The 27,261-nt window shown below is 46.5% G+C and overlaps 11 protein-coding genes across 11 annotated transcripts; 7 read left to right on the top strand and 4 right to left on the bottom strand.

Moving 5' to 3' along the window:
* The first annotated feature begins 1,259 nt into the window (after positions 1–1,259).
* Positions 1,260–2,432, top strand: TwdlM (TweedleM). The gene is made up of 2 exons (XM_017075878.4): positions 1,260–1,393; positions 1,484–2,432. Exons 1-2 carry the CDS (start codon positions 1,379–1,381, stop codon positions 2,312–2,314), a joined length of 846 nt encoding a protein of 281 aa, XP_016931367.4. The 5' UTR covers positions 1,260–1,378; the 3' UTR covers positions 2,315–2,432.
* Positions 2,433–3,804: 1,372 nt separating this feature from the next.
* Positions 3,805–4,573, bottom strand: TwdlP (TweedleP). The gene has a single exon (XM_017068116.4). The coding sequence runs from the start codon at positions 4,527–4,529 to the stop codon at positions 3,864–3,866; it is 666 nt and encodes a 221-aa protein (XP_016923605.4). The 5' UTR covers positions 4,530–4,573; the 3' UTR covers positions 3,805–3,863.
* Positions 4,574–5,638: 1,065 nt separating this feature from the next.
* Positions 5,639–6,788, bottom strand: TwdlB (TweedleB). Its single transcript, XM_036819531.3, has 2 exons — positions 6,634–6,788; positions 5,639–6,564 (listed from the first exon to the last, which is right to left on the bottom strand). The coding sequence occupies exons 1-2, from the start codon at positions 6,646–6,648 to the stop codon at positions 5,764–5,766; spliced, it is 816 nt and encodes a 271-aa protein (XP_036675426.3). The 5' UTR covers positions 6,649–6,788; the 3' UTR covers positions 5,639–5,763.
* A 1,043-nt stretch (positions 6,789–7,831) lies between these two features.
* LOC108010897 (uncharacterized) lies at positions 7,832–12,614 on the bottom strand. Its single transcript, XM_070995550.1, has 3 exons — positions 11,767–12,614; positions 8,821–9,039; positions 7,832–8,755 (listed from the first exon to the last, which is right to left on the bottom strand). Exons 1-3 carry the CDS (start codon positions 12,568–12,570, stop codon positions 7,928–7,930), a joined length of 1,851 nt encoding a protein of 616 aa, XP_070851651.1. The 5' UTR covers positions 12,571–12,614; the 3' UTR covers positions 7,832–7,927.
* On the bottom strand, positions 9,410–10,254 carry TwdlO (TweedleO). Its single transcript, XM_036819583.3, has one exon. It carries the CDS (start codon positions 10,191–10,193, stop codon positions 9,495–9,497), a length of 699 nt encoding a protein of 232 aa, XP_036675478.3. The 5' UTR covers positions 10,194–10,254; the 3' UTR covers positions 9,410–9,494.
* Positions 12,615–13,799: 1,185 nt separating the features above from the next.
* Positions 13,800–14,766, top strand: TwdlJ (TweedleJ). The gene has a single exon (XM_017068109.4). It carries the CDS (start codon positions 13,815–13,817, stop codon positions 14,688–14,690), a length of 876 nt encoding a protein of 291 aa, XP_016923598.4. The 5' UTR covers positions 13,800–13,814; the 3' UTR covers positions 14,691–14,766.
* An 813-nt stretch (positions 14,767–15,579) lies between these two features.
* TwdlN (TweedleN) lies at positions 15,580–16,636 on the top strand. Its single transcript, XM_017075890.4, has one exon. It carries the CDS (start codon positions 15,643–15,645, stop codon positions 16,534–16,536), a length of 894 nt encoding a protein of 297 aa, XP_016931379.4. The 5' UTR covers positions 15,580–15,642; the 3' UTR covers positions 16,537–16,636.
* Positions 16,637–17,347: 711 nt separating this feature from the next.
* On the top strand, positions 17,348–18,400 carry TwdlH (TweedleH). The gene is made up of 2 exons (XM_017075906.4): positions 17,348–17,492; positions 17,576–18,400. The coding sequence occupies exons 1-2, from the start codon at positions 17,478–17,480 to the stop codon at positions 18,290–18,292; spliced, it is 732 nt and encodes a 243-aa protein (XP_016931395.3). The 5' UTR covers positions 17,348–17,477; the 3' UTR covers positions 18,293–18,400.
* A 178-nt stretch (positions 18,401–18,578) lies between these two features.
* TwdlR (TweedleR) lies at positions 18,579–19,697 on the top strand. The gene is made up of 2 exons (XM_017075909.4): positions 18,579–18,638; positions 18,693–19,697. The coding sequence occupies exons 1-2, from the start codon at positions 18,594–18,596 to the stop codon at positions 19,623–19,625; spliced, it is 978 nt and encodes a 325-aa protein (XP_016931398.4). The 5' UTR covers positions 18,579–18,593; the 3' UTR covers positions 19,626–19,697.
* A 763-nt stretch (positions 19,698–20,460) lies between these two features.
* On the top strand, positions 20,461–21,303 carry TwdlS (TweedleS). Its single transcript, XM_017075883.4, has 2 exons — positions 20,461–20,528; positions 20,589–21,303. Exons 1-2 carry the CDS (start codon positions 20,475–20,477, stop codon positions 21,222–21,224), a joined length of 690 nt encoding a protein of 229 aa, XP_016931372.4. The 5' UTR covers positions 20,461–20,474; the 3' UTR covers positions 21,225–21,303.
* A 2,704-nt stretch (positions 21,304–24,007) lies between these two features.
* On the top strand, positions 24,008–25,165 carry TwdlD (TweedleD). The gene is made up of 2 exons (XM_017068112.4): positions 24,008–24,155; positions 24,216–25,165. Exons 1-2 carry the CDS (start codon positions 24,141–24,143, stop codon positions 25,014–25,016), a joined length of 816 nt encoding a protein of 271 aa, XP_016923601.4. The 5' UTR covers positions 24,008–24,140; the 3' UTR covers positions 25,017–25,165.
* The last annotated feature ends 2,096 nt before the right edge of the window (positions 25,166–27,261 follow it).

Raw genomic sequence — 27,261 nt, 5'->3', positions numbered from 1 at the left:
TCTTGATTAGATTCTGGGGGTTCCGGGGAGTAGGACACCCATATACCACATACCACCATCAGATATGGAACACACATAAAAAGTGATATCACGGTTGGGGGGCTAAGCGGATTTCCTCAGTTACTCATCGCTATAGTTAACCGTGATTTCAATCATTATCTTAGTCATAACCGCGATTCGCCACCACTGATTTGCAAATCGATTCGGCTATCTTAAATATGGATCTTGGGTATTTCTCTGATGCTGCTCTTTAATTATGCAAATCAAATCAGTTTTGAGGCTCCCCTCTGCCACCAACCTCTGCCAAAATATCGAGAAAAAAACAATAATTTTTATGATATCAATAAACCATGATGAAAAACGTGATAATCGCTGATCAGATTAAATGGACGCCTGGCGCCAGCTGATTACCGCCGAATTCCGAGTAGCTTCGGGTGCTGGTCAACAGTAAAAAACAGAAAAAAAACCTCAAGGTCGCAACGGTTGTTAACTTTATGGCTTCTATTTTGCAAATCCGTGCTCTTGCCACAGGTTAAATGGTCGAGCGAAGAGCTCCGGACAGATGGATGGCCGGACTGATAGATGGATGTATGGATATGAATGAATGGATGCGCAAAAAAGGCTGGCGAAAATTGATTTCTAACCATTTCGGAGCCATTGTTTCGCCCAACGCCTCATATCGAATGGCCAAACCCACACCCAAGCCCAAACCCTATACCCAAATACCATACATGTGCCATATATTCCAAATACCAAAGGGGGACGCAATAATCGCTGGGAATTCCCGGCTAGAAATATGTGGCTGGACCAACTAAAAAGTGTAGAAAAACCGAGTCGTTTTCGAACTCGTTTCCGCTGCTCTCCGCCAAATGTTTTAGCATATAAAAAATATGAAGAAAATCATTTCATTTACTGAAAGCATGACCATTTATAGTGGCTTTTGCCAAACGAGTTTCCAGCTTTCTGGCCTGCTCTATTGGATTACAACGCTGATGGGTCTAGGTCTTCTGCCCGCATATATTTTTCGGATCGATGGTACTACGAGTTAGGGGGGAATATATTTGCATAAAGTCGACGACGAGCATTTGCAAGAATAGGGCGGCAAGATATCGATGCGCTTTGTTCACGACGACTTGGCCATTGTTTTATCGCACCAGCGACGTCTCTTCGAAGGTGGATAGCATTTCAAGAGACAAAAGCTGCCGAAGAAGTTACCAAAAAATGCTCCAAGCCAACAAAAACAAGAGTGGTAAGTCTGAACTGAACTTGAGCGCAGTCTAGTGACACCGATCGTTGGTTTTCGTATAAATATTGGACCTTTCGGTGTTGCAAACGTCAGACACAGCCGAGTGGTCAAAGTCAAAGAACTAAATTCAAAATGCGTGCTTTTATTGTAAGTATAGCAAAGATGGGTGGACGATGAAGAGTGACTCTCCAAAGGATACGAAAGCAAGGATTATAATGGTTGTTTGTCTGTATACAGGTTATGTGCTTGGTGGCAGTTGCCTGCGCCGATAAGCTGGGCTACAACTACCAGCCCGTGGGTCACTCCAGCTCCGGACTGTCCTTTGCTCCTGGCAGTGGCAGCATTGGAGGAGGATCCATTGGCAGCATTGGAGGAGGCGTCATTGGCAGCATTGGAGGAGGCTCCATTGGCAGCATTGGAGGCGGAAGCCTTGGAGGCTCTCTGGGAGGTGGCTCCCTGGGAGGCAGCATTGCCAGCGGAGCTGGTCTGGGCAGCATTGGAGGTGGCTCCATTGGCAGCATCGGTGGTGGTGAAGCCCTCAGCGCCCCCGTCTCCTACAGCGCCCCTGCCCCCGTCGCCGAGCTGGAGAAGGAGTTCTTCACCTTCACCGCCAACGAGCAGGACTTCGATGAGCCCCAGCAGCTGGAGAAGGTCTCCTCCGCCCTGAACAAGGCCCTCCGCGTGGTCTTCATCAAGGGACCCGAGAACAAGGGACTGGAGAACGCCGCCCTGGCCCTGGCCAAGCAGGCTGCCCAGCAGGAGACCGCCATCTATGTCCTGAACAAGCAGGCCGACATTGGAGATCTGGCCAACAAGCTGAACGCCATCCGCAGCAACAACAACAACAAGCCCGAGGTGCACTTCGTCAAGTACAGGACTCCCGAGGACGCCGCCAACGCCCAGCGCGCCATCCAGGGTCAGTACGACCAGCTGGGAGGCTCCAGCCAGGCCCACAACGGCGGTGTCGCCCCCGTCCTGAACTTCGCCTCCGCCGGACCAGTGCGTCAGGCCGCCGCCCAGAGCCCCGACAACTCCTACCTGCCCTCTTCGGTCTTCCGTCGCGTCTAAGTCGCTCCTTTTTGTTCCTCATCGAATCGAAAAAACGCCAGCGATCTATGACTGATTATAAATCCTAGTTATTGTTGACTAATGCTTAAATAAACTCAATTCTTAAATTTTAAACCAATTTACTACTTGGTAGTGCGTTTTTTGAACACCCAAAAACTTTGCTCGCCCTTTTTAATGGGCGAAGGAACTTGGCAAGTTGAGATTTATTCCCACGAAATATTTTTCTTTCAAACTTTGAAAGCGAAAACAACAAGAAGAAAAACAAGGAAGAACGCTATAGTCGAGTACCTCGACTATCAGATACCCGTTACTCAGCTAAATAGAGATATGCAAGCAGCAAAGCGAGATTAAAATGCGCCACCTACCGGCGGTGTACAGACTTAAGCGTTATGGGCGTTAGAGTGGGCGTGGCAAACTTTTTTTTAGGTCAATCGATAGGTATTGACGAGACCAATATTTCAGTTGAAATTTTTTATCTAGCATGAAAATTGTGGGCGTCACAGGTTTTCGCGGTTTGTGGGCGTTAAAGTGGGCGTGGCAAACTTTTTTTTAAGTCAATCGATAGGTATTGATGAGAACAATATATTTCAGTTAAAATTTTTATTCTAGCATCAAAACTGTAGGAGCCACAGTTTTGGGCGGTTTGTGGGCGTTAGAGTGGGCGTGGCACTCTGCTGAAACAAACTTGCGCTGCGTAAGAAGCTCAGGAATCTGCACGCCAAATCTCAATAGCCTAGCTCCCATAGTTTCCGAGATCTCAGCGTTCATCCGGACGGACAGACAGACGGACAGACGGACAGACGGACAGACGGACATGGCTAGATCGACTCGGCTAGTGATCCTGATCAAGAATATATATACTTTATGGGGTCGGAAACGCTTCCTTCTGCCTGTTACATACTTTCCGACGAATCTAGTATACCCTTTTACTCTACGAGTAACGGGTATAAAAATCTTTAGCATTTTAATATATCAAAACTCAAAACCGTTTAATGCATTCTAGGAATTACACTTTGAAAATTGAGCTGAAGGCAGTCGAAGTACTTTTTTGTTTAAAACATAATTTGGTTTCTTTAAATTAACTAACTGAAGTTTCTTAGCATTCGCATGCCTTTGTTTTAGATTTAAGAAAATATGTTGCATACATACTGGGGCCCCCATGGCTATCCTTTTTGTACACGTTACTCTTAGAGTAAAAGGGTATAATTTATTTATTTCATATCATATATTACAATTTATTATTGTTCTCTTCCTATATCTATCTATATATAATATATATATAATAATATATAATATATATATAATATATGACATAATATTTTAAAATTTTTAACGATAATAGGACATATGTTAAGTTTGGAGATCTGAATTCAAATCTTTTAGGTTATACTCCATATCACGACGTGAAATTGAACGTTGTTTAATATTTACTTATTGCAGAGCAAAACTAAAATTTGGAAAGGTTTAACTAGGAGCAAAACGACGTAGTGTTTCACGTAAACAAACTTAATAATTTTTATTCGACAACAAGGTATAACAAGGGAACTGACTAGTGACGAAGGCGGTTGAGGATGGAGGCGGGCAGGTAGTTGCTCTGGGGAGCCTGTTGTGTGGCGCTTCTCGCAGGAGCAGCTCCCTGGGATGCAAAGTTGATGGCATTGGCAACTCCTCCGTTGATGGACTGGCTGGATCCACCCAGCTGATCGTACTGCGATTGGATGGCCTTCTGGGCATTGGCCGCATCCTCGGGAGTCCTGTACTTCACGAAGTGCACCTCGGGCTTCTTGTTGGCATTCTGGCGCACGGCATTGAACTTCTGGGCCAACTCGTTGATATCGGTTTGCTTGTGGAGCACATAGATGGCTGTTTGCTGCTGGGCAGCCTGTTTAGCCAGGGCCAGAACGGCATTCTCGTAGCCACGGTTCTCTGGGGACTTGATGAAAATCACACGGACATTCTTCTTGATGCTGGCCAAAGCCCTTTGGAGGCCCTCGCGATCCTCGAAATCGGCGTCATTGGCATAGAAGCTGTAGAACTCCTTGGTGACTCCAGCCTGTGGAGCTGCATTGTAGCTCACGGGTCCCGAAAGTGCAGGACTTATAGATCCACCACCTCCTCCTCCAATACTGGTCGTTGCTCCCTGTCCGTAATTATATCCGGACAAACTTCCGGCACTGGCCGCCGCCACAATGCTTAGAATAATAAGAGCACGCATATTATAGACCTATCGCCCACAAAGAGTTCTAGAGGAATGAATAATATGGCATTCATTATCTACCTTTTATACCGCCAACGCGGCGGCGTTTAAAATTAGACTAGAAAATCTAGTCAATTGAGCCGTCGGGGTTCGGGGCTCCTCATCATCGATCTCCGCTCACCAATCGTCGTGAACTGTGAATCGTGAATGGCCAGTGGCTATTGGCCATCGGGTTTTCGGAATGCTGTTAATCTGCTAACATAATTTCGCTCTTAACACATTTAACACATTGTTTTGGGCAAAAGTTAGCTTCAATCGTGCCGACTTTTGAGATGCGATTCCGATTTCGAGAGTCCAAGTCAAAAAAAACGGAGTGCGAGTCCAGTCGTTTTCCAAACCATCGTGATTCACCCATAATTGGCTTATAATATATGCACCAAAAACAAAAACCCAGCCGATTGTTTTGTTATATTAGCCTGAATATGTATACAGAACCGCTTATTTGTTAATGATTTCAACAAAAAAGTGATCGTCAGCTTAATAAAATTAATGATTAGATTTCGTTTTTATGGCTAATCAGGTTTAGATTGGGCATAAATCTTCATTGCCTTCGTATGTGGGTCTTGCACTTGAGATTCCTTTCTAATTGTACGTGACACACACACTCACGGACTTTGGAAACCAGGTCACCTAACAGTGGCTGTCATCTCAGCGACCTTGAGCTGTCGTCGCCGGAGAACCAGTTCCTGAGTTCAAGCCGGGAGTCGGATATTAATGCTTGCCCCGATATTAATGCCTAGTGGGTGGATCTAATCTTGTAGACGATTAATTCGGCGGCATGCGACTTGGAGACTATGTCAGACAATTAGTCCAGCGATTTGTATGGAAAGTTATACGGAATCTGAAATGCTTGGTGAAACTCATAAGGGAAACCTGCTTTGATCTACCTTCCTTATCTTGATGTCTTCTATTCGATATCTCGGTATTTATAGTCTGAAGGGCACCGTTTATATTTAAGCTAGCCGAGCAAGGCGGATTTAATGCACCATTAGCTTCTATGGCCCAAGAGCAATAAAAATGCCACTCTATAAAACACTTTATAGTATAAAGAAGACCTTTGTTTGGGATTTTCGTTTTTAAATTTCAATTTTATTGGTGTAATTATGCATTAGTCAACAACGTGTAACAGGAAGATGAAGTTCTTCAGTCGATATTTGTAGCTTAAGTATTAATAGTCCAAAGGAGGGGCTTTCTAGAAGCGCAGGCGACGGAAGACGGAGGTGGGCAGATAGGAGTTCTCGGGGATCTGGGCCTGGGCCTTCTGGACGGGACCGGCGGAGGCGAAGTTCAGGGCGGGGGCCACGCCACCATCATGAGCCTGAGAGGATCCTCCCAGCTGGTCGTACTGACCCTGGATGGCGCGCTGGGCGTTGGCAGCATCCTCAGGAGTCCTGTATTTGACGAAGTGCACCTCGGGCTTGTTGTTCGAGTTGCTCTTGATGGCGTTCAGCTTCTGGGCAAGATCTCCAATATCGGCCTGCTTGTTCAGGACATAGATGGCGGTCTCCTGCTGGGCAGCCTGCTTGGCCAGAGCCAGAGCAGCATCCTCCAGTCCCTTGTTCTCGGGTCCCTTGATGAAGACCACACGGAGACCCTTGTTCACGGATCCAGCCACACGCTCCAGTTCCTGGGGCTCATCAAAGTCCTGCTCGTTAGCGGAGTAGGTGAAGAACTCCTTCTCGAGTTCGCCAGAGGGAGCGGGGGCGTTGTAGGAGACAGGGGCGCTCAGAGCATCACCACCTCCCAGGCCACCAAGACCGCTCAAGCCACCAAGACCGGAGTCGAGTCCTCCGCCAATGGAACCACCTCCAAGGGAGCCTCCTCCAAGGGAGCCTCCTCCAAGGGAGCCTCCTCCAAGGGAACCTCCTCCAATGGAACCTCCTCCAATGCTGCCACTTCCTGGAGCAAAGGATAGTCCCGAGTTGGAGTGACCCACTGGCTGGTAGTTGTAGCCCAACTTATCGGCGCAGGCGACTGCCACCAAACACATGACCTGTTATAGAGCGTAATATAGGTGTTATCCTTTTGTATAATCCTTGGAATCCTCGACCGCTCTACTTACGATAAAGGCGCGCATCTTGAGCTGATTTTGGCTGGTTCTTTTGCTTTTGGAGTACGATTTGCTTGTGTCTCTGGCTAGGAGCGATCTTTATTATTTATACAAATCCATCTTGGAGGCTGATAAAGACAAAAAGATACCGCCGCGGCGGCGTCTGCGATGCACGGAGATCTCTTTGAAGCCAGTGTGTTTTGCCGCCTACAAAGGTTTTTGCTTCCTCGGTTTTTTTAATGTTCGGTGTGGAATTTTTTCGTTGCGTTTGAATGGGCAGTGAGACACCGACGCTGTGGGTTATTCAAATATTTCGAGTTTCGTCCAATATTTTACAAGAATTCATATGAAATTATAAAACTTATATGTCGCGAGCACATCGGAATGAGTTTAGCATGCAGATGGGTCATAATTAGGCATTATATTAAATAAATAAAATATTTTTCACAAATTCTTCGGCGAGGCTAGGAGCTTGTTTTATGTAGGACAGCTGCACTTGGGTTTTCCGACCCCAACGACAATCGTTTAGTAGTCATAATCGTTTTCGACACATCTGTTTAGTTCTGATTTATGGGCCTGATGCAAGCGCTATATTTAGCAATACGTCTAATGAGGTGTTTGAAAAGCCGCCCCCAGGTCATTGATTCGGTTTTTTGCATAAGTTATTTATTTATTAGGAAACTTATTTTAAAAGCGGTGGACATTGTACGTTGTTACGTAATATATTTTGCATCTTTTGTTTTTATAAACCTAGCCTTTACTTATAATATGCGGAAGAAATTAAATTGTTTACGTCAAGACTTTTAACTTCCCTTATATTTTAGTAAATCCTTCTTTAGAACAAAAATATGTGTTATAAAAAATACTTAACGTCAAGGTCATCTGGTCAAGTGGGCTTTAGGAATACTTTAATTTCCTGTAGGATGAAAAGTATTATTTTATAGATGTGTAATGCTTTTTATTTCCTTTCTCACTTATACATTTTGTGTACTGTGTACAGGTCATAAAAACGGTAGTTTGAAAAAATAGTATTTAAAAGAAACAGAAACCATAAAATCTTAAAGAAAATGTGTGTTAATGTCTAACCACTAATTCCTAAAATAAATTTATATTAATAAATTCGAATATATACATATACCCTAAATCTTAAGCTCTATTTGATTACCCAAACATATTTTTCAACAACCACAAAAAGAATATGCAAGAACAGTTGGATTTTAAATTTTTATATTATTTATCAATAGGTTTCAACAATAAGTTTTAACAAGGAAGGCTACGGCTTCATCACGAAGTCGTTAGAAAGTGTTTACAAACGACGACGGAAGACGGAAGTGGGCAGGTAGGAGTTCTCAGGGATCTGGGCCTGGGCCTTCTGGACGGGACCAGCAGAGGCGAAGTTCAGGGCGGAGGCCACTCCACCGTTGTGAGCCTGAGAAGATCCTCCCAGCTGGTCGTACTGCGACTGGATGGCACGCTGGGCGTTGGCAGCATCCTCGGGAGTCCTGTACTTGACGAAGTGCACCTCGGGCTTGTTGTTCGAGTTGCTCTTGATGGCGTTCAGCTTCTGGGCAAGATCTCCAATATCAGCCTGCTTGTTCAGGACATAGATGGCGGTCTCCTGCTGGGCAGCCTGCTTGGCCAGAGCCAGGGCGGCGTTCTCCAGGCCACGGTTCTCGGGTCCCTTGATGAAGACCACTCGGAGACCCTTGTTCACGGAGTTGGCAACGCGTTCCAGTTCCTGGGGCTCATCAAAGTCCTGCTCGTTGGCGCTGTAGGTGAAGAACTCCTTCTCGAGTTCGCCAGAGGGAGCGGGGGCGTTGTAGGAGACAGGGGCGCTCAGGGCATCACCACCTCCCAGGCCACCAAGACCGCTCAAGCCACCAAGACCGGAGTCGAGGCCACCTCCGAGGGAGCCACCACCGATGGAACCGCCTCCAATGGAGCCACCTCCAATGCTTCCTCCTCCAATGGAGCCTCCTCCAAGGGAACCGCCTCCAAGGGATCCTCCTCCAATAGATCCTCCTCCAATGCTGCCACTTCCTGGAGCAAAGGACAGTCCGGAGCTGGAGTGGCCCACGGGCTGGTAGTTGTAGCCGAGCTTATCGGCGCAGGCGACTGCCACCAGGCACATGACCTACATTAATCGAGGAATATCCATTAGTTCTAACATCCCAGAAAATCCTGGCTTAAACCACTTACGATGAAGGCGCGCATCTTGAGTTTGGTTTGCTGGTTGGTTCTCTTGGTTCGGAGCACAAATTGCTTCTGCCTTTGACCACGGCGGCGGTTAATATTTATACTAACCCAACTTCGATGCTGGCGGCGCAGCTTCTCGAAGACAAAGCGCTGAAATGCTGCTAAATGTTTTTTCCGCCTACAAAATAGGCAGCGCTCGGCTTTTGTTCGGGCTCGCAGAGCAATTCAACTTTGCATAAATGTTATTATAAGGAAAAGCATAAAAACACAAACAACATGAGCATAAAAATGCAATAACCGCTGACAAAGTCAGAAACTTAGAAGATCATCTAGATCTAAGATATTCAAAGAAAAGCCTGGCATTAATCACATGTGTGAACTGAGATCTTACTGATCACTGATCTCATATGGAAATATGAATTCGCTATGTCAGTTTTCACTTAGAGGAATAGGTTTTACAGATCTTCATTTTCTTAAAATATCAAATGTTTTTATATATTAGTGAAAGGATTTTAAAATGAAAAATTACCAAAATTTCGGATCTGAAACGGCCATTTTTTAACCACTGGAACATATTAAAAAACAAAATGTATTGGTTTATATCGATTTTCGTTTTCGTTTTTATTCAATTACATTTCTAGAACACATTTAACAACTGTCAGTTTCATTTTTGGTCCTTAACGGATGCGCAGACGACGCAGGATGTTGGCGGGCAGGTAGGAGTTGCTCGTGGCGGCGGCAGGAGGAGAGTAGTTGTTGCCACGGCGCACGGGGGCAGCTCCCTGGGAGGCGAAGTTGATGGCATTGGCCACTCCGCCGTTGAAGGACTGGCTGGATCCTCCGAGGTTGTCGTACTGAGACTGGATGGCCTTCTGGGCATTGGCCGCATCCTCGGGAGTCCTGTACTTGACGAAGTGCACCTCTGGGCGCTGGTTGGCATTCTGGCGGACGGCGTTGAACTTGTTGGCCAGATCTCCAATGTCGGTCTGCTTGTTCAGGACATATATGGCGGTCCTCTGCTCGGCAGCCTGCTTGGCCAGGGCCAGGGCAGCGTTCTCTAGGCCACGGTTCTCGGGTCCCTTGATGAAGACCACACGGAGTCCCTTGTTCACGGAGCCGGCGATCTTCTGGGCGGCCAGAGGATCCTCGAACTGGCTCTCGTCGGCCTCGAAGGTGTAGTACTCCTTGTTCAGCTCGCTGGACACCGAGTAGTCCGGGCTGCTGGCCGCTCCATCGTAGGAGTCACCACCACCGAAACCGCTGTTTCCACCGGCGTAGCTGGGAACATTATCGGAGGCGGCTCCAGAGAATCCCGCTCCATAGTTGTACTGGGCACAGGCGGCGCCAATCAGGCAGAAGGCGATCAGGAAACGCATGGTTAAGATGATTTTGTTTTTTAGGCTGGGTGTGCTGAACAGGCAAAGGCCAAGACTGAATCCTGAGACTGAGGCCAGCGGCTTTTATACCCATTTCGGCGCAGTTAGAACCGACTTAGAACAATAACCGACACCATTCCCGTCGGGTTGCTCCATAACTCAACTAGTTTTTTATGCAAAGCGGTGCGCTTATGAAATGATTATGCAAAACTATCCTAACATTCTCGACCCCAGACTTTCTGCCCAATTGCAAAAGCCAAATTCTCAACCGGTTCATGGCGCCGCGATCTATTCTTGACCGGGCTAAAAACAGCCCCGGAATTCGATTTGGGGAAAAGGCTGCAAAACTATTAAACCCGTTTAAAAAAAAGTAAGAGCACGTCTATAAATGTTCTGGCGGTCGTTAAAGTCGAACACAATGTGATGCATTCTTGGAGTTCCGCCTACGAATCGATAAAAGCTTAATCTATGCATAGTCGTATACTGATTCCATTGATAGTTTATGATTCCTCGGCGTTCTCTGTTTGTCGCTTTTTCACTAACGCCATCGAAAGTGGGTCTAGAATTTCAAGCAACTTTTTAGTTTGGGGTTCAAAGCCAGAAAGAATGTCGGAAGTTTGCTTTGAACTTTGGGGGAACCTGTTTAAAATAGCCTGGGAATTCCACGAAGATTCCCTATATAAGCGCCAGAAGCGTCGGATTGCGTCAGTATACAAATTGTCTCCTTATGGAGGTGTCAAAAATATAAAAATGGGAATTGCAATTTGAAAGATGTATGTATTTAAATGAGAATATATCCTTTTTTGACACAGAACGTAAACATCTTTGAAAATATATTTATGATATAAATCTTGGCCATAACAAAGTAATAGAAAACCAGAATGCTAAGTCATCTAAGCTTAGCGGATGAACTGAAGGTTTTTCAATCTATATATTAATATTCATAGTTTTTAAAGATGACGTCAAGCATATTTTAATACTCTTTCCTGTCTGTCCGATATGAAAACACATTTAACGAGTATACTTGCCATTTTTTGAATTTTAAGTGTAAGAAAACATAATCATATTTTAAAAAATATTTATTTTTTGTACAATGGCACATTATTAGTACAGAAATTTAGAGTTACGTTTATCTGATTCTTGTTTAAAAATAAACAACAAAATAATTTACATATCGTCCTGCTTATTTGTAAAAATAACGTAAATTGTTAGCTCTTATGAGATGAAGCATAGAATTTTTTATTTATTTCTATATCATATTTTAATTTCTTGTAGTTTATACTTCTTTTAAAAATCCCTTGGACTTAAATTCGTTTGGAATAAAGATATACTTATACAAATTCCAAGCGGATACCAGCCAATGTGATATCTGTGACTCCTCGGAACAAGAAATAAATATGAAACCATCTTTTCAATCAAATTAATTACTCTGCAGAACAGAACTCAGATTCGAGGAGAAGGAGATGATTAAAAATACAATCAGTACGGATTACTTTCAAGTTTTCGATTTATTTATAGAATAAAGCAACATGATAACTAGGCAACAAATCAAACAATTATCTCTAATCGCTTAGAGACGGAGGCGACGGAAGATGTTGGCGGGCAGGTAGCTGGGTCCAGGAGCACTGGCAGAAACACTTTCCCGGGGAGCTGGCTGGGAGGCGAAGTTCAGGGTGGAGGCCACGCCGCCATCTTGAGCTTGAGAGGATCCTCCCAGCTGGTCGTACTGACCCTGGATGGCGCGTTGGGCGTTGGCCGCATCCTCGGGAGTCCTGTACTTGACGAAGTGCACCTCTGGCTTGTTGTTGTTGTTGTTGCGGATGGAGTTCAGCTTGTTGGCCAAGTCACCAATGTCGGCCTGCTTGTTCAGGACGTAGATGGCGGTCTCCTGCTGGGCAGCCTGCTTGGCCAGAGCCAGGGCGGCATCCTCCAGACCACGGTTCTCGGGTCCCTTGATGAAGACCACGCGGAGACCCTTGTTGACGGCATTGGACACCTGATCGGAGGCAGCGGGATCGTAGAAGTCACCCTCGTCGGCGGTGTAGGTGAAGAACTCCTTCTCCAGTTGGGCCTGAGGAGCAGCGTAGTTGGGGGCAGCCACCGACTGGGATCCCTCCAGGGAGTCGGCAATGGAGGAGGGTCCTGCGGCAAAGGATGAGGGTCCGGCGGCAAAGGATGAGGGACCGGCGGCAAAGGATGAGGGACCGGATGCAAAGGATCCACTGGGTCCCGCCGAGAAGGCAGGTGCATCACTGCTGGCTGCTCCCGAGGGCTGGAAGCTCAATCCCGAGGAGGAGTGGGCCACCGGCTGGTAGTTGTAGCCCAGCTTGTCGGCGGAGGCGATGGCCACGAGGCAAAGGACGAGGAAGGATCGCATGGTGATTGTTTGGATTGCAACGATGATTGGTTACTGACTTATCTTGCCGACATCTTGGCTTTTATAGGTGCAAGATTCAGTTCTTCGGCTGCACTATGCGGCCATATGAATTATGAAGAGTTCAAATTTGCCTTAAAAATGCATAAATAAGAGATTAAAATGCGGTTTCTTTATATTTATATATTATTAATATTCGTCACGCTACTGCTGAGGTTGCAAATATTTTTGGCGGTTTCTCGACTCTGCGTAAAGCGGCATGCAAATTAGCAGCTAGCCAGAATTGGCCAGTTTTTAGGGGGTTCGGATTGTCCGATTCGGATTGCCAAATCAGGTGGCGCCAAGTAATTTATTAAGAGACCAATTATCGAATTATCTGATTCGGCGCTGACAAGGCGAAGCAGTGCAGTTGTTAATTAGCGATCGGCCTAGGCAATCAATATGATATAGTAAGCAGAAAGAGATGGCGGCTATATTTAGCGATGAGGCTGGTCTTCAACTTCCGGCGGATGGAAGGTCTCCTCCACCCGCAACATTTGCATAAAGCAGCGACGTTAAAAAACAAGACAAAGCCGCTGAATAAGGCAATAATAATTTGGCGAATCGTTAAAATATTTATTTTTGGCAGCAGAAAATTCGACTAGGCGCGCTTCATTTGCATGTGAAACGGCCAGTCAAACGTTTTGTTCGCTCTACGACCGATTTGGGCGACACTTCTCATCAACCCATCCAGATTTCCGATTCACAACCATATCCATGAGAAGCGCAACAAGGCACCTAACCAAAATTGCCCCAAATGGGGTTTACGATGCTTCGCAGCTCGTTTTTATAGCCAGATTTTTATTGATTTTTATTGATAAAGCTACATGAAAATTCCAAATTGGCAAGGTTGGTCCACAAGCACTGGCCAAAAAGGCGGCGTAGAAGAATACGCGAATTATTGATTAAGGCAGCATATTGAATTTAATATGAGTTTTATGGCGCCTACTCATATATGGCTCAAAATACCTGCCTCTTCCTTCCGAGCAGCAAAATTGACCTCACACGGTGCAGCAGCCACCCGCTTGGCTTGCATATTTTAGCTCTTAGCGGGTCTGGGGTGGTTCTGCCTGATCTGGATGGATTTTGGACCGTAATTAGAACGCTTTATGCAGAGCGCTTTGCATAGCTGCGGCTTTCATCTGCATAAAAGCCAAAGAATCATCTGATACCAGCATCAAATTCCGCAACCACCTCACCCACTCAACATGCGTCAGTTCTCCGTGGTCCTCTGCCTGTGCCTCGCCGTTTTGGCCAGAGCCGACAAACTGGGCTACAACTACCAGCCGGTGGCCCACTCCTCCTCGGGATTGAGCTTCCAGCCCTCGGGAGCGGCCAGCAGTGATGCACCTGCTTTCTCGGCGGGTCCCAGTGGATCCTTTGCCGCCGGTCCCTCATCCTTTGCCGCCGGTCCCTCATCCTTTGCCGCCGGGCCCTCATCCTTTGCCGCAGGACCCTCCTCCATTGCCGACTCCCTGGAGGGATCCCAGTCGGTGGCTGCCCCCAACTACGCTGCTCCTCAGGCCCAACTGGAGAAGGAGTTCTTCACCTACACCGCCGACGAGGGTGACTTCTACGATCCCGCTGCCTCCGATCAGGTGTCCAATGCCGTCAACAAGGGTCTCCGCGTGGTCTTCATCAAGGGACCCGAGAACCGTGGTCTGGAGGATGCCGCCCTGGCTCTGGCCAAGCAGGCTGCCCAGCAGGAGACCGCCATCTACGTCCTGAACAAGCAGGCCGACATTGGTGACTTGGCCAACAAGCTAAACTCCATCCGCAACAACAACAACAACAAGCCCGAGGTGCACTTCGTCAAGTACAGGACTCCCGAAGATGCGGCCAATGCCCAGAGGGCCATCCAGGGTCAGTACGACCAGCTGGGAGGATCCTCTCAAGCTCAAGATGGCGGCGTGGCCTCCACCCTGAACTTCGCCTCCCAGCCTGCTCCCGCCCACGCCGCCAGCAGCCTGGCGCCCGCCCAGTTCCTCCCGGAGGCCACCGCCCCCATCTCCTCGTATGTGCCACCTGCCACTCCAGGAAGCTCCTACCTGCCCGCCAACATTCTGCGCCGCCTGAGGTTCTAAGTGCTAAGTTCCTTCTAGGAATTCCTTTGTTATTGCTGAGATCTTAAGACGAAATAAATTTGTTTGTTAATGTAAATTGTCAATTTGACTAGCGGATCTTCTGGGTTTAACATTCCTAGGCTCGAAATATATTTCAGAGCTTTGGTATTCGCAAAACGGGTTGGCCATGCTTTGAATTATGAGTCCGTGCGTCAGAGCTGTTTGTGAAAATTGCAAATGAGCGGAAACCTAAGATGTTTTCTCTGCCCTGCCGATGTTTTATGATAATCTGTATAGTCTGGTGTATAACATATGGCTTATCGGCTATCTTGGCTACTTGGCTGCCCACAATACCCACGCACTTCGCGGTTAAAAATTGAGATGGCACTCTAAACTTGACAAATTGCATGGGGACATCGGACATTGGACATCTGTAGTCAGTTAACAGTGGCTTGAGCAATTTAAAATTATTAAGCTGGGAAATTAGCCTGAAAAGCGGAGGGCCAGGGAGGCTTACTTTCAATCAAATCCCAGCCTCGATTTGCATAACAAAATGGGCGAACAAAAGAATGTGGCTACTGCTTAGTCGGACAATTTGGAGCTCCAGCCCTTTGTCGCCCTGATTTGCATAAAAATTTTGCTTGTCCGTAGCTGCATGTTCATCAAATTTTAATCAACGCCGCCGCCAACGCCGCAGCTTCTGGCCAAAGACTAAAAACCAATTTTAAAAGCCGCCAAGTGGAAAAGCATAAACAGAAACAGAAATACTGAACTACAGAAAACTGAGAAACAGGTTAGGCCCCGCTGACAATGCGAACCTTATCGCGATCTCCAGCACGCTGACATCTGGCTGTTCTGATTGACGCCCCGGCCTCATCGACCAGGCCATATAAATGGCCCGGCGGCTCAGCTCGACATCATTCTGACTTCCGACTTCGACTTCAGAGCTCCAACTAGAACCTCAAGCCCAGAGATGCGCGCCTTCATCGTCCTGTGCCTCGTGGCCATCGCCTCCGCCGACAAGCTGGGCTACAACTACAAGCCAGTGGGCCACTCCTCCGCGGGATTGTCCTTCGCTCCTGGAAGCGGCTCCCTGAGCCTGGGTGGTGGATCTGGCTCCTTGGGAGGCGGTTCCCACAGCCTGGGTGGCGGCAGTGGCTCCCTGAGCCTGGGAGGAGGCAGTGGCTCCTTGGGAGGCCTGGGCGGCGGCAGCAACTTCGGCAGCCTGGACAGCGGTCTGGGTGGCGACCTGGGATCCTCCCTTGGATCTGGTCTGGGATCCTCCCTTGGATCTGGTCTGGGTTCCTCCCTGGGATCTGCTGGTCTGAGCGCCCCCGTCTCCTACAACGCCCCCGCTCCCTCTGGCGAGCTTGAGAAGGAGTTCTTCACCTTCTCCGCCAACGAGGAGGACTTCGATGAGCCCCAAGCCCTGGAACGCGTTGCCGGCTACGTGAACAAGGGACTCCGTGTGGTCTTCATCAAGGGACCCGAGAACCGTGGCCTGGAGAACGCCGCCCTGGCTCTGGCCAAGCAGGCTGCCCAGCAGGAGACCGCCATCTATGTCCTGAACAAGCAGGCCGACATTGGAGAGCTCGCCCAGAAGCTGAACGCCATCCGCAGCAACGCCAACAACAAGCCCGAGGTGCACTTCGTCAAGTACAGGACTCCCGAGGATGCTGCCAACGCCCAGCGCGCCATCCAGTCGCAGTACGACCAGCTGGGAGGATCCTCTCAAGCTCACGATGGTGGCGTAGCTCCCGCCCTGAACTTTGCCTCCGCGGGTCCAGTGCGTCAGGCCCAGGCTCAGATCCCCGAGAACTCCTACCTGCCCTCCTCGGTGCTGCGTCGCCTGCGTTTCCGCAAGTAGGATGTGCCATGTGGCTCCTAGCTGCTCCTTTTGTTGACTTGTTGTGTTATCTATTGATTTGTCGAACGAACCCCTCAAATACAATTACTTTTTTACCCTACTCTTGACTATATCTGCCCTGGCTGTGGGAACTGGGCCAAAGATTTTTGATGGATCCACTCACTCCAAACCCATCGGGTGAGAAATTGCCCAGCTCGGCGTTTATTGCATGCCCCGAGTGGCCATAAAAATTCCAAAGCGTTGGCGCCAAAATGGAATACAAGTGGAAATCAATAAAAATTTACATGTTTTGGGGGGAAATGTTACCATCTCATCGCCAAAACAATCGACGAAAATTTTTTATCATAATTAAAATGTTAATCTGCGTGAAGTAAAAGGTTAGACAAACTATTAGCGCTCAAATTTATGGCAACTGCAAGACGGAACCAAGACGGCATACGAAATACATAATGTATGAGTGATAACAGCGTGGCCGGATGAATGGCCAATAACAAAGAGCCAAAGTGGTCAACGACAGCTCTTTTCAAGAGCACCCACTATACGGATGATTAGCATAAGCAGAAAAGTCGTCGGAGTTTGTTTAGAAAAATCGTACAAAATTATGCTTACCCGATGATTAAGCAGAAAAAACGAAAAACAGCAATGGATTATAGCCAACCTAATAGATAACAGGGGCCAAAAGTCGGTGACAAAAAGCGAAGGGGAATTGGCCAAACTGAAGATCGGCTGATGAGGGAGCGATGCTCAAAATGAGGTGCAAAATCAAAGACAATCAAGACAACCAATTAAAAAACCAAATGATGGTAAAAAAACTAAAAGAAAAGAGTTGCAAACTGCAGTGATTTCGCATAAAAGTCGTGGGCGTCTTGGAGTTCAACATACTTGCCTTCGATTCAGCTAACAAAGCGGAGTTATCCACCTACACACCAAAAATCAACAAGATGCGCGTCCTTATTGTAAGTACACTACTTTATAAACTCAGGATCAAGTATCTTTGATAAGGGTAACTAAAACGAATCCTTCTTTGAATCCTTTTTAGGCCCTTTGCCTTGTTGCTGCCGTGAGTGCCAGGAGTGGCTACAACTACCAGCCTGCAGCCTCGGCTCCCATTGCCACATCTTTTGCTCCTTCGGGCTCCAGTTACGCCGCTCCTGCGGTGGCTGCTAGCCAGGATGCCCCCGCCGAGTCCTATGTGCCCGCTGCTGCCCCTGAAGCTGCTCCTTCTGCTCCCGTGGCCACCAGCTACGTGGCTCCCCAGGCTGAGCTCCAGAAGGAGTTCTTCACCTACACCGCCGACGAAGGAGACTTCAACGAACCAGCTGGCTCCGAGCAGGTTTCCGGCTCCTTGAACAGAGCTCTCCGCGTGATCTTCATCAAGGGACCCGAGAACACTGGCCTGGAGAACGCTGCCGTGGCTCTGGCCAAGCAGGCTGGTCAGCAGGAGACCGCCATCTATGTCCTGAACAAGCAGGCCGACATCGGGGATCTCAGCAACAAGTTGAATGCCATCCGCAACAACAACAACAACAAGCCCGAGGTTCACTTTGTGAAGTACAGGACCAACCAGGATGCAGTGAATGCCCAGCAGGCCATCCAGTCGCAGTACGATCAGCTGGGCGGATCCTCCACCATCCAGAATGGAGGAGTTGCTCCCGTCCTGAACTTCGCCTCGCAGCCGGCTGTCCACCAGGCGGCTGCTCCCTTGGCTCCTGGTAGCTCCTACTTGCCCGCTTCGGTCCTCCGGTTCCGCCAATAGGTTACCCAAACCCAGACTGACCCATGTGACCCTCATCAACGATTCCTACTACACCCATGTTGCCTAGTTTGTAAATCTTTCGAATTTCGAGATGTCTCCACAATAAAATATTGTTAATATAAAAGAGTTTTGTAATCTCTTCGGGGGAATCATGCGAATTTTGTATCACTTTTGCTGGAGACGACATTGAACTATTTACCTTATAAGCTAGGAGGTTATCCCAATTTGGCGATCTTTAGCAAACCACTTTGGAGGGCAAAAAATATTATAAAACGCTTGTCTGCTCGGGATTGTCTGACAAATGTTTTTTGCTCTTCGCTGTGGTTATATCATGCTGGGAATACTGGTGAGTTTATGTCTGGAATTTAGACAGGTTGAAAGCTAATAAAATCTGTCCTAGTTATTCACAATATTGGCTGGCTGTTCAGCGGAACTGGGTTACCAGTACCAACAGAATAGTTATGGATCACCAGTGAATAGCTATGGAAATGAAGCTGGTTTGGCTGAGGAAAGATATCCCAGTCAAGCGGGAAATCACTACCAGGAGAATGCTGATTTCCACAAGCATTTCTATGCCTTTGAGGCTCCCTATGATTCCACGGAGGATGCAAACTTGGTGGAATCCAAGCTGTCATCTCTTGGCCAGAAGAACCTACAGGTGGTGTTTATCAAGGCACCGGAAAACAAGGCTGTGGTGGGTGCCTTGAGTGCCCTGGCCAAGCAAACTACGGAGGATAAAACGGCCATTTATGTCTTGAATAAGCAAACGGATGTCAATGAACTGGCCAGTGAAATAAGTGCCCTGAAATCCCAAAGGAAACACAAACCACAGGTTCATTTTGTGAAATATAGAACGGAGGAGGAGGCTGCTCAGGCCCAACAATATATTCAGGCCCAATATGGCGGTGGATCTTCGATTCCACAGGCTTCGAAGGCCTCATCTTTGGGTTATTACCCCGAGCAGCAGCCACAGTACGGGGAGGATCCTCAGCCTGGGGAGTATCCGGCTTCCCAAGAGGGTTACCCACAGTCTGTCCAACAGTCAACTTACCAGCCACAATCGGGCTATCTGCCTCCCTTGCCCAGTTACTCCTCCATTTCCCAGGGCTACAATGCCGCAGGAGCCTCAGCTGGAGCCTCTGCTATAGGAAATATAGATCTTCCACCTGTTCCTGAAGCTCAACAAGATCTTTCAGATAGTTATAACAATGCCCAGGTGGACTATCGCTCTGCCAGATCAAGACGTTTTGATTTCCGAGCCAATGAGCGTCATAGGTCAGGAAGTCGCATGGTTTTTCCCTCTCCGAACCCAGGAAAACGACTGAGGCTCTAACTTCTTAATTAAGACATTAAATTAGATTACCATAAGACTTCCCCCAGGGGTAACTAGTTATAGCTGCAAATAAAGCCGAAGATCTATCAATGAATATTGCCACCTGTGATTTTTTTCTTTAGCTGAAGTTGTTAATTTCGGTAAGCTGCTTATCACAGATTTTAGGCCTATAGGCTTAAAAAAAAAAAAGCTGAAGAGAGACCCGCAAAATAAAAAACCATCAAAATGACGTGTAAATTAACAAATCGGTAGCCATAAAACGTCGGCCGTAAAAAAATACCAGGCCGAGTGAAAGTGGAGCTGCGGAGGTGTAAGCCTCAGGGTTTTAAATATTGCTATATGGTAGTCAAAACAAATGGCTTTGACTATGACAGGCGACAACAATGGGACATGGGGCCCCATTGGCGAGCACGGATGAAAATATTTTATAACTAATTCAAATTGGGAGCTCATTTGTAAATTTTATGCGAATTAAATTCAAGTTCAAGCCGGGCACAACGGGTCAAACGCACAACCACACTTCTGTATTCGTATGGAATTTGCCTTTTGTTTTGGGGTCTGTTGGGCTCTTGCAAACCCCCTGATAAAATTTGCATTTCAAAATTGAACGACATTAACATGGATAATCGGAGCAGCACAAAACCAGAGCAAACGTTTGCAGAAATCTTTTAAAGAGAAGAAAAAATATCAAATGCAAAAAAACGAAGTAAAATAAAATATAATCATAACGAGAGACGACGCGGCCGAGAAGTCAGCTTACTTTCGAACATCTATTTGTTTGTGTCGTATATAAGGATGGTTTTGTTGCTGGGACTGGATTATAACCGAGCAGCTCGTCGAGGGGTAAAAATGGCAAAAAATCCGGTGCCGGTGCGTAGTTTCAGAGCCATGCACTCCTTGTTGGTAAGTTTGCTTATCTTAACTGGAGGTTAGACTTAGATTAACTTAGTGATTTTCTTGTAGTTACTTGGGTGCTTCTTTGGAACAAGTTATGGATTGGGAGATGTTTATCTACCAGCTGAAAATGAAGTGATTAGTGGAGGAAAATTGGCCACTGAGTACTTTACCTATGACGCTCCTCCAGAGGAGGATCAGGATCAGTCGCCATGGCAATCGGCCAGGCAATTGGCCCAGGTGCTCTCCCCACCGCAACAGGTGGTGTTCATAAAGACACCTGAGACTAATCTATTTTCCCTGACTGCCAAACAACTGGCGGTTAACAATCCACTGGATATCTTTGTGCTACACCGGCAGGCGGATGCAGATGCTCTGGCCAAACAGCAGGCTTTGATTCAACAGCAGTCCACTGAAAAACCCTCGGTGCACTTTGTGAAATACAGAACTCCAGCGGATGTTACCAGAGCTCTGAGTGCTTTGAGAAGTGATTACGATAGGTTACCGGGCAACACTATCAATCATGCCATAGAAAAAGCCAATGTTATTAAGCTTGAACCTGAAACAACTGAGACTCCAGTGATCTTCAAGATCCGTCCTAAAAATAGTCAAGATTACGAGACTCATGAGCAGGCCAGTGAATTGGAAACTGCCAAGCTACAAGCCCTATTCCGGGAATATCTTCCACCGGGAAAACGACGTTAGATCATTTAATAACTATAGGCTAGAGCCAAAGATTGTTTAAAGGTTAATTAAATTAAGTAGGTAAAATCAATTGAGCTGTTCCTTTATATTTAATCAATAAATATATTCACCAGTTTGTGAAATCTTTTCATTTATGGACTCGCAGATTCATTTCATTTTAATTGTTGTTAATTATATTTTCAGTAGCTTAATTTCACAGTCGTGGAACATCAAAAGTTGTTTAATATAAGTCAATTTTATCCGTAAGTATGGAATTTTAAATGGCAATAATAAAAGCTTTTCCCTGCTGACTAAAGCAATCGATAGTAGCAATTAAATCACAATAATAATAAATAGCCAGTGTTGATAGCAAGGCTATTTTAAAATAATTAGTTCGATTAATGCTGTTATGAAATTAATAATTAATGAAAGACACTTTTTGTGATTCCTGTTGCACAGTAATATATAGAGTGAGCTGCTCATAAATAACTCAACGCAACGAAAGCCGAATTCTTGTAAACAAATTTAATTTAAATTTCAATCAAAAAACATTTAGTTGTTATGGCGAAGAAGGTGGCTGGTTAGCTATAGCTTTGCTATTATGAATAATTAATTACTCAGCCTAAGAGCGTAACATTTTACTTCTGAGATTCCTCCAGGGTCCCCCGCACACACTTTGTGGATTATCTTCAAAGTATCTCGTGGATAATCATTAAGGTGTTGGTAACCGACTCCAACCACCAGGGAAGGCCCAGCGAATGTTTTCTTAAGCAAATGTCGCCGACGAGGATGTCGCAGAAAAACTTTTTAATGAGCTGCGCTGGGAGTTTGTCACCCCCTCCCTTAGAATCCCCAAGCCCTAACCCACCAGAACTGAGAATTTCACGACAGGCGGTACTTTAAGAATGTTTCAACTAAATTACGCCACTATGCCAGGGCGGGGGAGTGCGGAATAGACAGGACACGGGCACGGACACGGACACGGACACTGGGGCTGACATCATTTCGCTTTGCAAATTGTTTTAGTGTCAAAGGTCAAACACACACTTACACTACACCCAGTGCCATATGACACGGCGAAGTGCAGTTGTAAAAAGGCCACCCCCTACACCAGTGCAAATCTGTTGAGCAAGTTTTAGTTTAAGCATTTTTGAGCAACATGAGATCCTGGGATCCTGCGGAGGACGAGCTCCGCTTCGCTCGTTAGCGGTGCCTGCCAAAAAAACTTTGCCAGTCACGTCAAAGCTGCCGCTCCAACATTCCATTCCCCCGAAAAACCTACCTTTTTTATTTCGCGGTATCTCGGAACCAGGCTCTTTAATCCTGAATCCTGGCCGGAGGCAGCTCATGACTTGCTGCAATTTCGGGACAGGTGTGTCCAAGGTCCAAGTCTCGGATTCCATCCAGCAGCTGTAGCAGCTGCCAAGTTTGCGTGTTTCCCAATCTTTTCTTCGTTTTCGGGGCTCTTGGCTTGTTTGGCCTGCCATTTCGAAATTAGGCGCAGTTTTGGCGCTGCTGCCTCTGCTTTTCCTGTGTTTGTTGTTCTTGGCCCAACCAACTTTGGTAAGAGTTTTGCTATGCAGCCGGGACGGCTAATAGCCAGCATGAGTGGCCAAATGCTGGAGTCATCTGCATGGCTAATCCGAGGAAATACGGCCAAGGAGAGTCCCCTGCCTTCAGCAGACTCTCTTCAGGGTGTTTTTAAGCACTTATTGAAGTTATTTTTATTATTAAAATAATAGCGATATGAATGTAAATTAAGTTAATAATAATAAAACATTTATAAGTCATATCCTCTATAAAAAAACGTATTAGAATTCAACAGAAAATAAAAAATTTGACGTTGAAAAAATAAGTTTATAAAATATAGTACATTTAAGGGCTCATAACTTTTTTTTAAAAGATCATAGTTATTATCCATGATTGCTTTCGCTATGATTAAAAAAATACAATTTCATCCCCATCGTTTAAGATTTTGACCTGCTTATAACAAGATTAATACTTAAAGGTAAGGAAAAATAATTGTATTTTAATAATAGCTTTCCTTAAACCAGTTATAACTTTAATAGAAAATTTCTTTGTCATCTTGTATCTCGAGAACCATCTCCAGACTAGCTAAAATACTTTCCAAGGAAAATTGTAATTAAGAATTTCTTTCTGATATAATTTTTTGACGACCCATCGACCCACACAGCTGCTATTCCACAATTTAAATTCTTATTTCGGCTTGGCCATCAAACGATACCGAAAAAGTTTAAATTAGTTAAAGAACTTCATTAACTGAACCGTCGAAAGAGATTGACGCTTTCGACCCCGTGCCCAGTGAAAAGCGCGAGCTTGTGGAAAATTATGAAAATTATAATTACCGGCTTAAGCCGGCTGGCGAACTGAAAACCGAAACCCGGAGCACCAACTGGCAGCCAACTGGCCGACCACCAGATATTATCGCCAAAGCCAGTAGCCGTTTGCTTTCCGAGCATTTCAACACAGTGGCTGCCGCAGCAGCATCCATCCAGATGGGATTTTTTATGGCCTGTCGCAGCAAAAACAAATCAATTAGATAATGTGGCATCCATTCGCAATCGCAGTCCCTGATACACCCCATGCATATTTATAACCATGGCAGAGTGCATTTAAATCAAAAGCGAAGACAAGCGATCGTGGATCGGCGATAGGCCTATGGGTCTGGGAACACGCTTGCATATTTAAACGGCGGGGCATTTTAATGACGATCGAAAAGCATCGAAATCAAATCAACGCAAGGTCGTTCCTAAACAGTGGATCTCTCTCTTAGTTGGTCGAAGAAACACAGGGGCTTTTTCGTGGGAGGGGTGAATGCAGATGCTCTGTGGTCAACTATAAAAGCCAGTTGGGGTTTGACATCCAGCATTAGTTCCTCCTATCAGCTCCAATTGAAAGTAGCTTCCATTCATCAAAATGCGCGCTTTTATCGTAAGTCTTTAAGGGATTGGAGCTTACCAGGAAATCAATCATGTTTTCTCTATCTAATAGGTCTTCTGTCTGTTGGCTGCCAGTTGCAGTGCTGATAAACTGGGCTATAACTACCAGCCGGTGGCCCATGCCGATGAGGGTCTGTCCTTTTTGCCTGGATCAGGTCAGGTGATTGGGGAACTCCCCCAGCAGCAGCTGCTCCAGCCTGTCCAGAGTGGCGAGGCTGTGCTTTCCCAGCCCATTGAAGCCCCCCACTTGTCGCCCATCCAGGCCCCTGTGGCTCCTCAGATTGCCCCCTTGGTAGAGGAGTTCCAAAAGGAGTTCTACAGCTATGCCGCACCCGAGGAGCAGTACGATGAGGGTGCCAGCAACCAGCAGATCGCCAACTCCCTGAAGAAGAACCTCCGCGTGGTCTTTATCCGTGCTCCCGAAAACCAGGGCTTCGAGCAGGCTGCCCTCCAGCTGGCCAAGCAATCCGCCCATCAGCAGACCGCCATCTATGTGCTGACCAAGCAATCCGATGTGTCCAACCTGGCCAAGCAGCTCAATGCCCTGAAGTCCAGCTCCACCAACAAGCCCGAGGTGCACTTCGTCAAGTACAGGACTCCCGAGGATGCGGCCAATGCCCAGCTGGCCATCCAGAACCAGTACAACCAGCTGCCCGGCGTGTCCCGCATCTCCAACGAGGGTCGTGCTCCAGTCCTAAACTTCGCCTCTTCCCCCGCCCAGCCGGCTTCTTCGAGCTCGGCTCCAGCTGCTCCTGCTGCTCCCGCTGCTCCCAGCTCGGAGTACCTGCCCGCCAATGTCATCTCTAACCAGGATTACCTGTCACCCACTCTGCGTCGCTTCCGTCTTAAGTAAAGTGTCCTCTAGTGGAAGTTCCACGGTAACGTTTCCTATCCAATCTCATCGACGAAGAAGATCCTATCCACTCCATTTCACTTGCAAATTAACTAGCTTTTAAGTATCCATGTAGAGAAATAAAATTTGTTTTGCTGACAAATTCCCAATGCGAACTGGAAAACTCATTTGCAGCCTAATTGCAGGATTCGGCAATTTCCACGCTGCGGAACCGAACCTTTCCGTTCTGTGGGGTTCTCTTACTCGTTTTCACCATTGAAATCCCGGCCACTGGCTGCGCATTCGTGCGTTGTCCTTTCACATAAAATCCCTGAAATAATAGCCTGGATAAAGCGGCTGGCATGTCATAAAGTCCAGCAACAAGTTGAGCCACCCACTTACCGCCCACTCATATTGCCGTATGGCAAGTGAAACCAAACCGCACCCGTTTTCCACACTCATGGAATCCCCACTTCCCCAGTCCCCGATCCCTGGCATATGCACAATGGTTTTATCCCATCCGCCATTTGTAATTGGAGTTATTAGAATCGAAATGAAGTGGTTGCACAATGGCCCGGTCTGGACCTGGTTCTATGGAAAGTCCTCTCATTGTGAACCAGCCTAATATGGGTGTCTCTCAGTGATGGGAAAACTAGGCGCCGGTACCAGGAATAGTAAACCAGATGGTACAAAACTAGATAATATAAGTGTAAAAGTAGGTATTGATTAAGATATCATCAGATTTCCGCTGGAAAATGTATTAATATATTAAGAAATGTCCCCAAAAGTATGATAGGAAAAAATACCCTCGGCTTCTATATTAAATCCATCCGATTTCCAGTTTTAAAATATATTGTTGCATACTTTTAGACACTTCTTAAGTGTCTTTTAAGCCCCTGTGATTTCTGTGATATCATATTACATTACCTAGATGCAGAAGATATAACTTTAAACTGTCTGCTGAAAATCCCAGCAAACTGTACCGAATTATATAGCCAAAAACCAAGGCCTCTATACAGGTACACCAACCTTCGGGCTTCCCGTCACTGGTGGTTATTATTTCGAGACCCGCCCTCTGGCGCTTGTGGTTTGTGTAAGTGGCAACGTCCTGTTGCAGGTGGAAGCTGCCTTTATTCCTGATCTGTGTGTCCTGCCAGCTGACGACACTCATTGAGTATGATTGTGTACCCTTCTGCGGGGTGTGAGCAGGTGTGTGCTCCTTGATGGCTTCCTGCTTCCGTGGAAGGCAAACTCATCATGCGAAACGCTAGCACACACATGGCCCGAAACCGAACTATACTGGGGATTTGGTACGTTGTTGAGTGGAGTCCTTAAATTTCACTTAGACTAACATAAGCCCCGATATAAACGCAACTCAACGGTGCATGTATTCATGGCCATGAGGATGTGTCTGTCTTTTGGCCCTGCAGGAATCGCACGCTTATCAGCAGTCGAGTGCAAACTGAATCCGTTGCTCTGGGTGTGCGTTTGGTACAGTGGCGAATCGCTAAAGCGTAACGACAGCGACAATATGCCAGAGATTCGGGGGCAAAGGATCCGGGGTCCTGGCAATTTGGGCCACCATAAACGCTGTTAGCTTTTCTGCCATTTGCCGTCTGACTGCGCCCAGACTGCTGCCTGTAATTAAGGTGATATGCAGCAGTCAGTCGACCGAATCGACGTCGAGGATCCTGCCAAGTGCGTGTCCTGTGCGTGAGTGTGTGTAGGCCAACACCAACACACACACACACACCTATGAGTTTTTCTGTGTTAATGAGCAGCCCGCTGTGCGCACAAAATAAATTATTAAAACGACATTCACGGCACTCTCAAGTGTCGCCCGTGCAAAGCTCCCTTTTGACGCCCAGAGATATCAGCTTTTTTTCCACAAAGCTGAAAGGCTTTGACTTTGGCTAAAGGACGAAGGGTAGACACCCTTCAAAAAGAAACCACAAAGGGGGAATTATAAAGTGCAGGCATACATATATTACATTTGTGTTGGCTTAAAGCGGGACATTAATCCCACTACATTTGAAGTATTTTACTTTTTAATGTTGAGTGCTCGGAATCACTGACTCAAATAGTTGTACCACTTAGTTAGAGTATGTAAATTCGTTAACGATAGTTCCAAGTCACAAGTTCAAGGCTTCGAAAGTGGTTAAGAACTCGTACGTATACGCCCTGTTGCCAGCTGGTTGAGCATTGAAAAAAACATAGCACACTTTTAGGCTGCTATTTTTATAAGCTGCAATAAGAAACTTTGGCG

The sequence above is a fragment of the Drosophila suzukii genome, chromosome 3 (genome assembly GCF_043229965.1).
Source record: "Drosophila suzukii chromosome 3, CBGP_Dsuzu_IsoJpt1.0, whole genome shotgun sequence".
In the NCBI taxonomy this organism is placed as follows: Eukaryota; Metazoa; Arthropoda; class Insecta; order Diptera; family Drosophilidae; genus Drosophila; species Drosophila suzukii.
This window is presented reverse-complemented; position numbering and strand designations above follow the sequence as displayed.

Bases quoted from the DNA above. Each gene is read 5' to 3' on its own strand.
- TwdlP (XM_017068116.4), bottom strand. From the start codon at position 4,529: ATGCGTGCTCTTATTATTCTAAGCATTGTGGCGGCGGCCAGTGCCGGA.
- TwdlO (XM_036819583.3), bottom strand. From the start codon at position 10,193: ATGCGTTTCCTGATCGCCTTCTGCCTGATTGGCGCCGCCTGTGCCCAG.
- LOC108010897 (XM_070995550.1), bottom strand. From the start codon at position 12,570: ATGCGATCCTTCCTCGTCCTTTGCCTCGTGGCCATCGCCTCCGCCGAC. The intron at 9,040-11,766 runs TAAGCGATTAGA...CAAAGTTGAATT, and splicing joins TCTTCCGTCGCCTCCGTCTC to GCTCTGCGAGCCCGAACAAA. The intron at 8,756-8,820 runs GTAAGTGGTTTA...CGATTAATGTAG, and splicing joins TCAAGATGCGCGCCTTCATC to GTCATGTGCCTGGTGGCAGT.
- TwdlJ (XM_017068109.4), top strand. From the start codon at position 13,815: ATGCGTCAGTTCTCCGTGGTCCTCTGCCTGTGCCTCGCCGTTTTGGCC.
- TwdlN (XM_017075890.4), top strand. From the start codon at position 15,643: ATGCGCGCCTTCATCGTCCTGTGCCTCGTGGCCATCGCCTCCGCCGAC.
- TwdlR (XM_017075909.4), top strand. From the start codon at position 18,594: ATGTTTTTTGCTCTTCGCTGTGGTTATATCATGCTGGGAATACTG. The intron at 18,639-18,692 runs GTGAGTTTATGT...AATCTGTCCTAG, and splicing joins ATATCATGCTGGGAATACTG to TTATTCACAATATTGGCTGG.
- TwdlS (XM_017075883.4), top strand. From the start codon at position 20,475: ATGGCAAAAAATCCGGTGCCGGTGCGTAGTTTCAGAGCCATGCACTCC. The intron at 20,529-20,588 runs GTAAGTTTGCTT...ATTTTCTTGTAG, and splicing joins GAGCCATGCACTCCTTGTTG to TTACTTGGGTGCTTCTTTGG.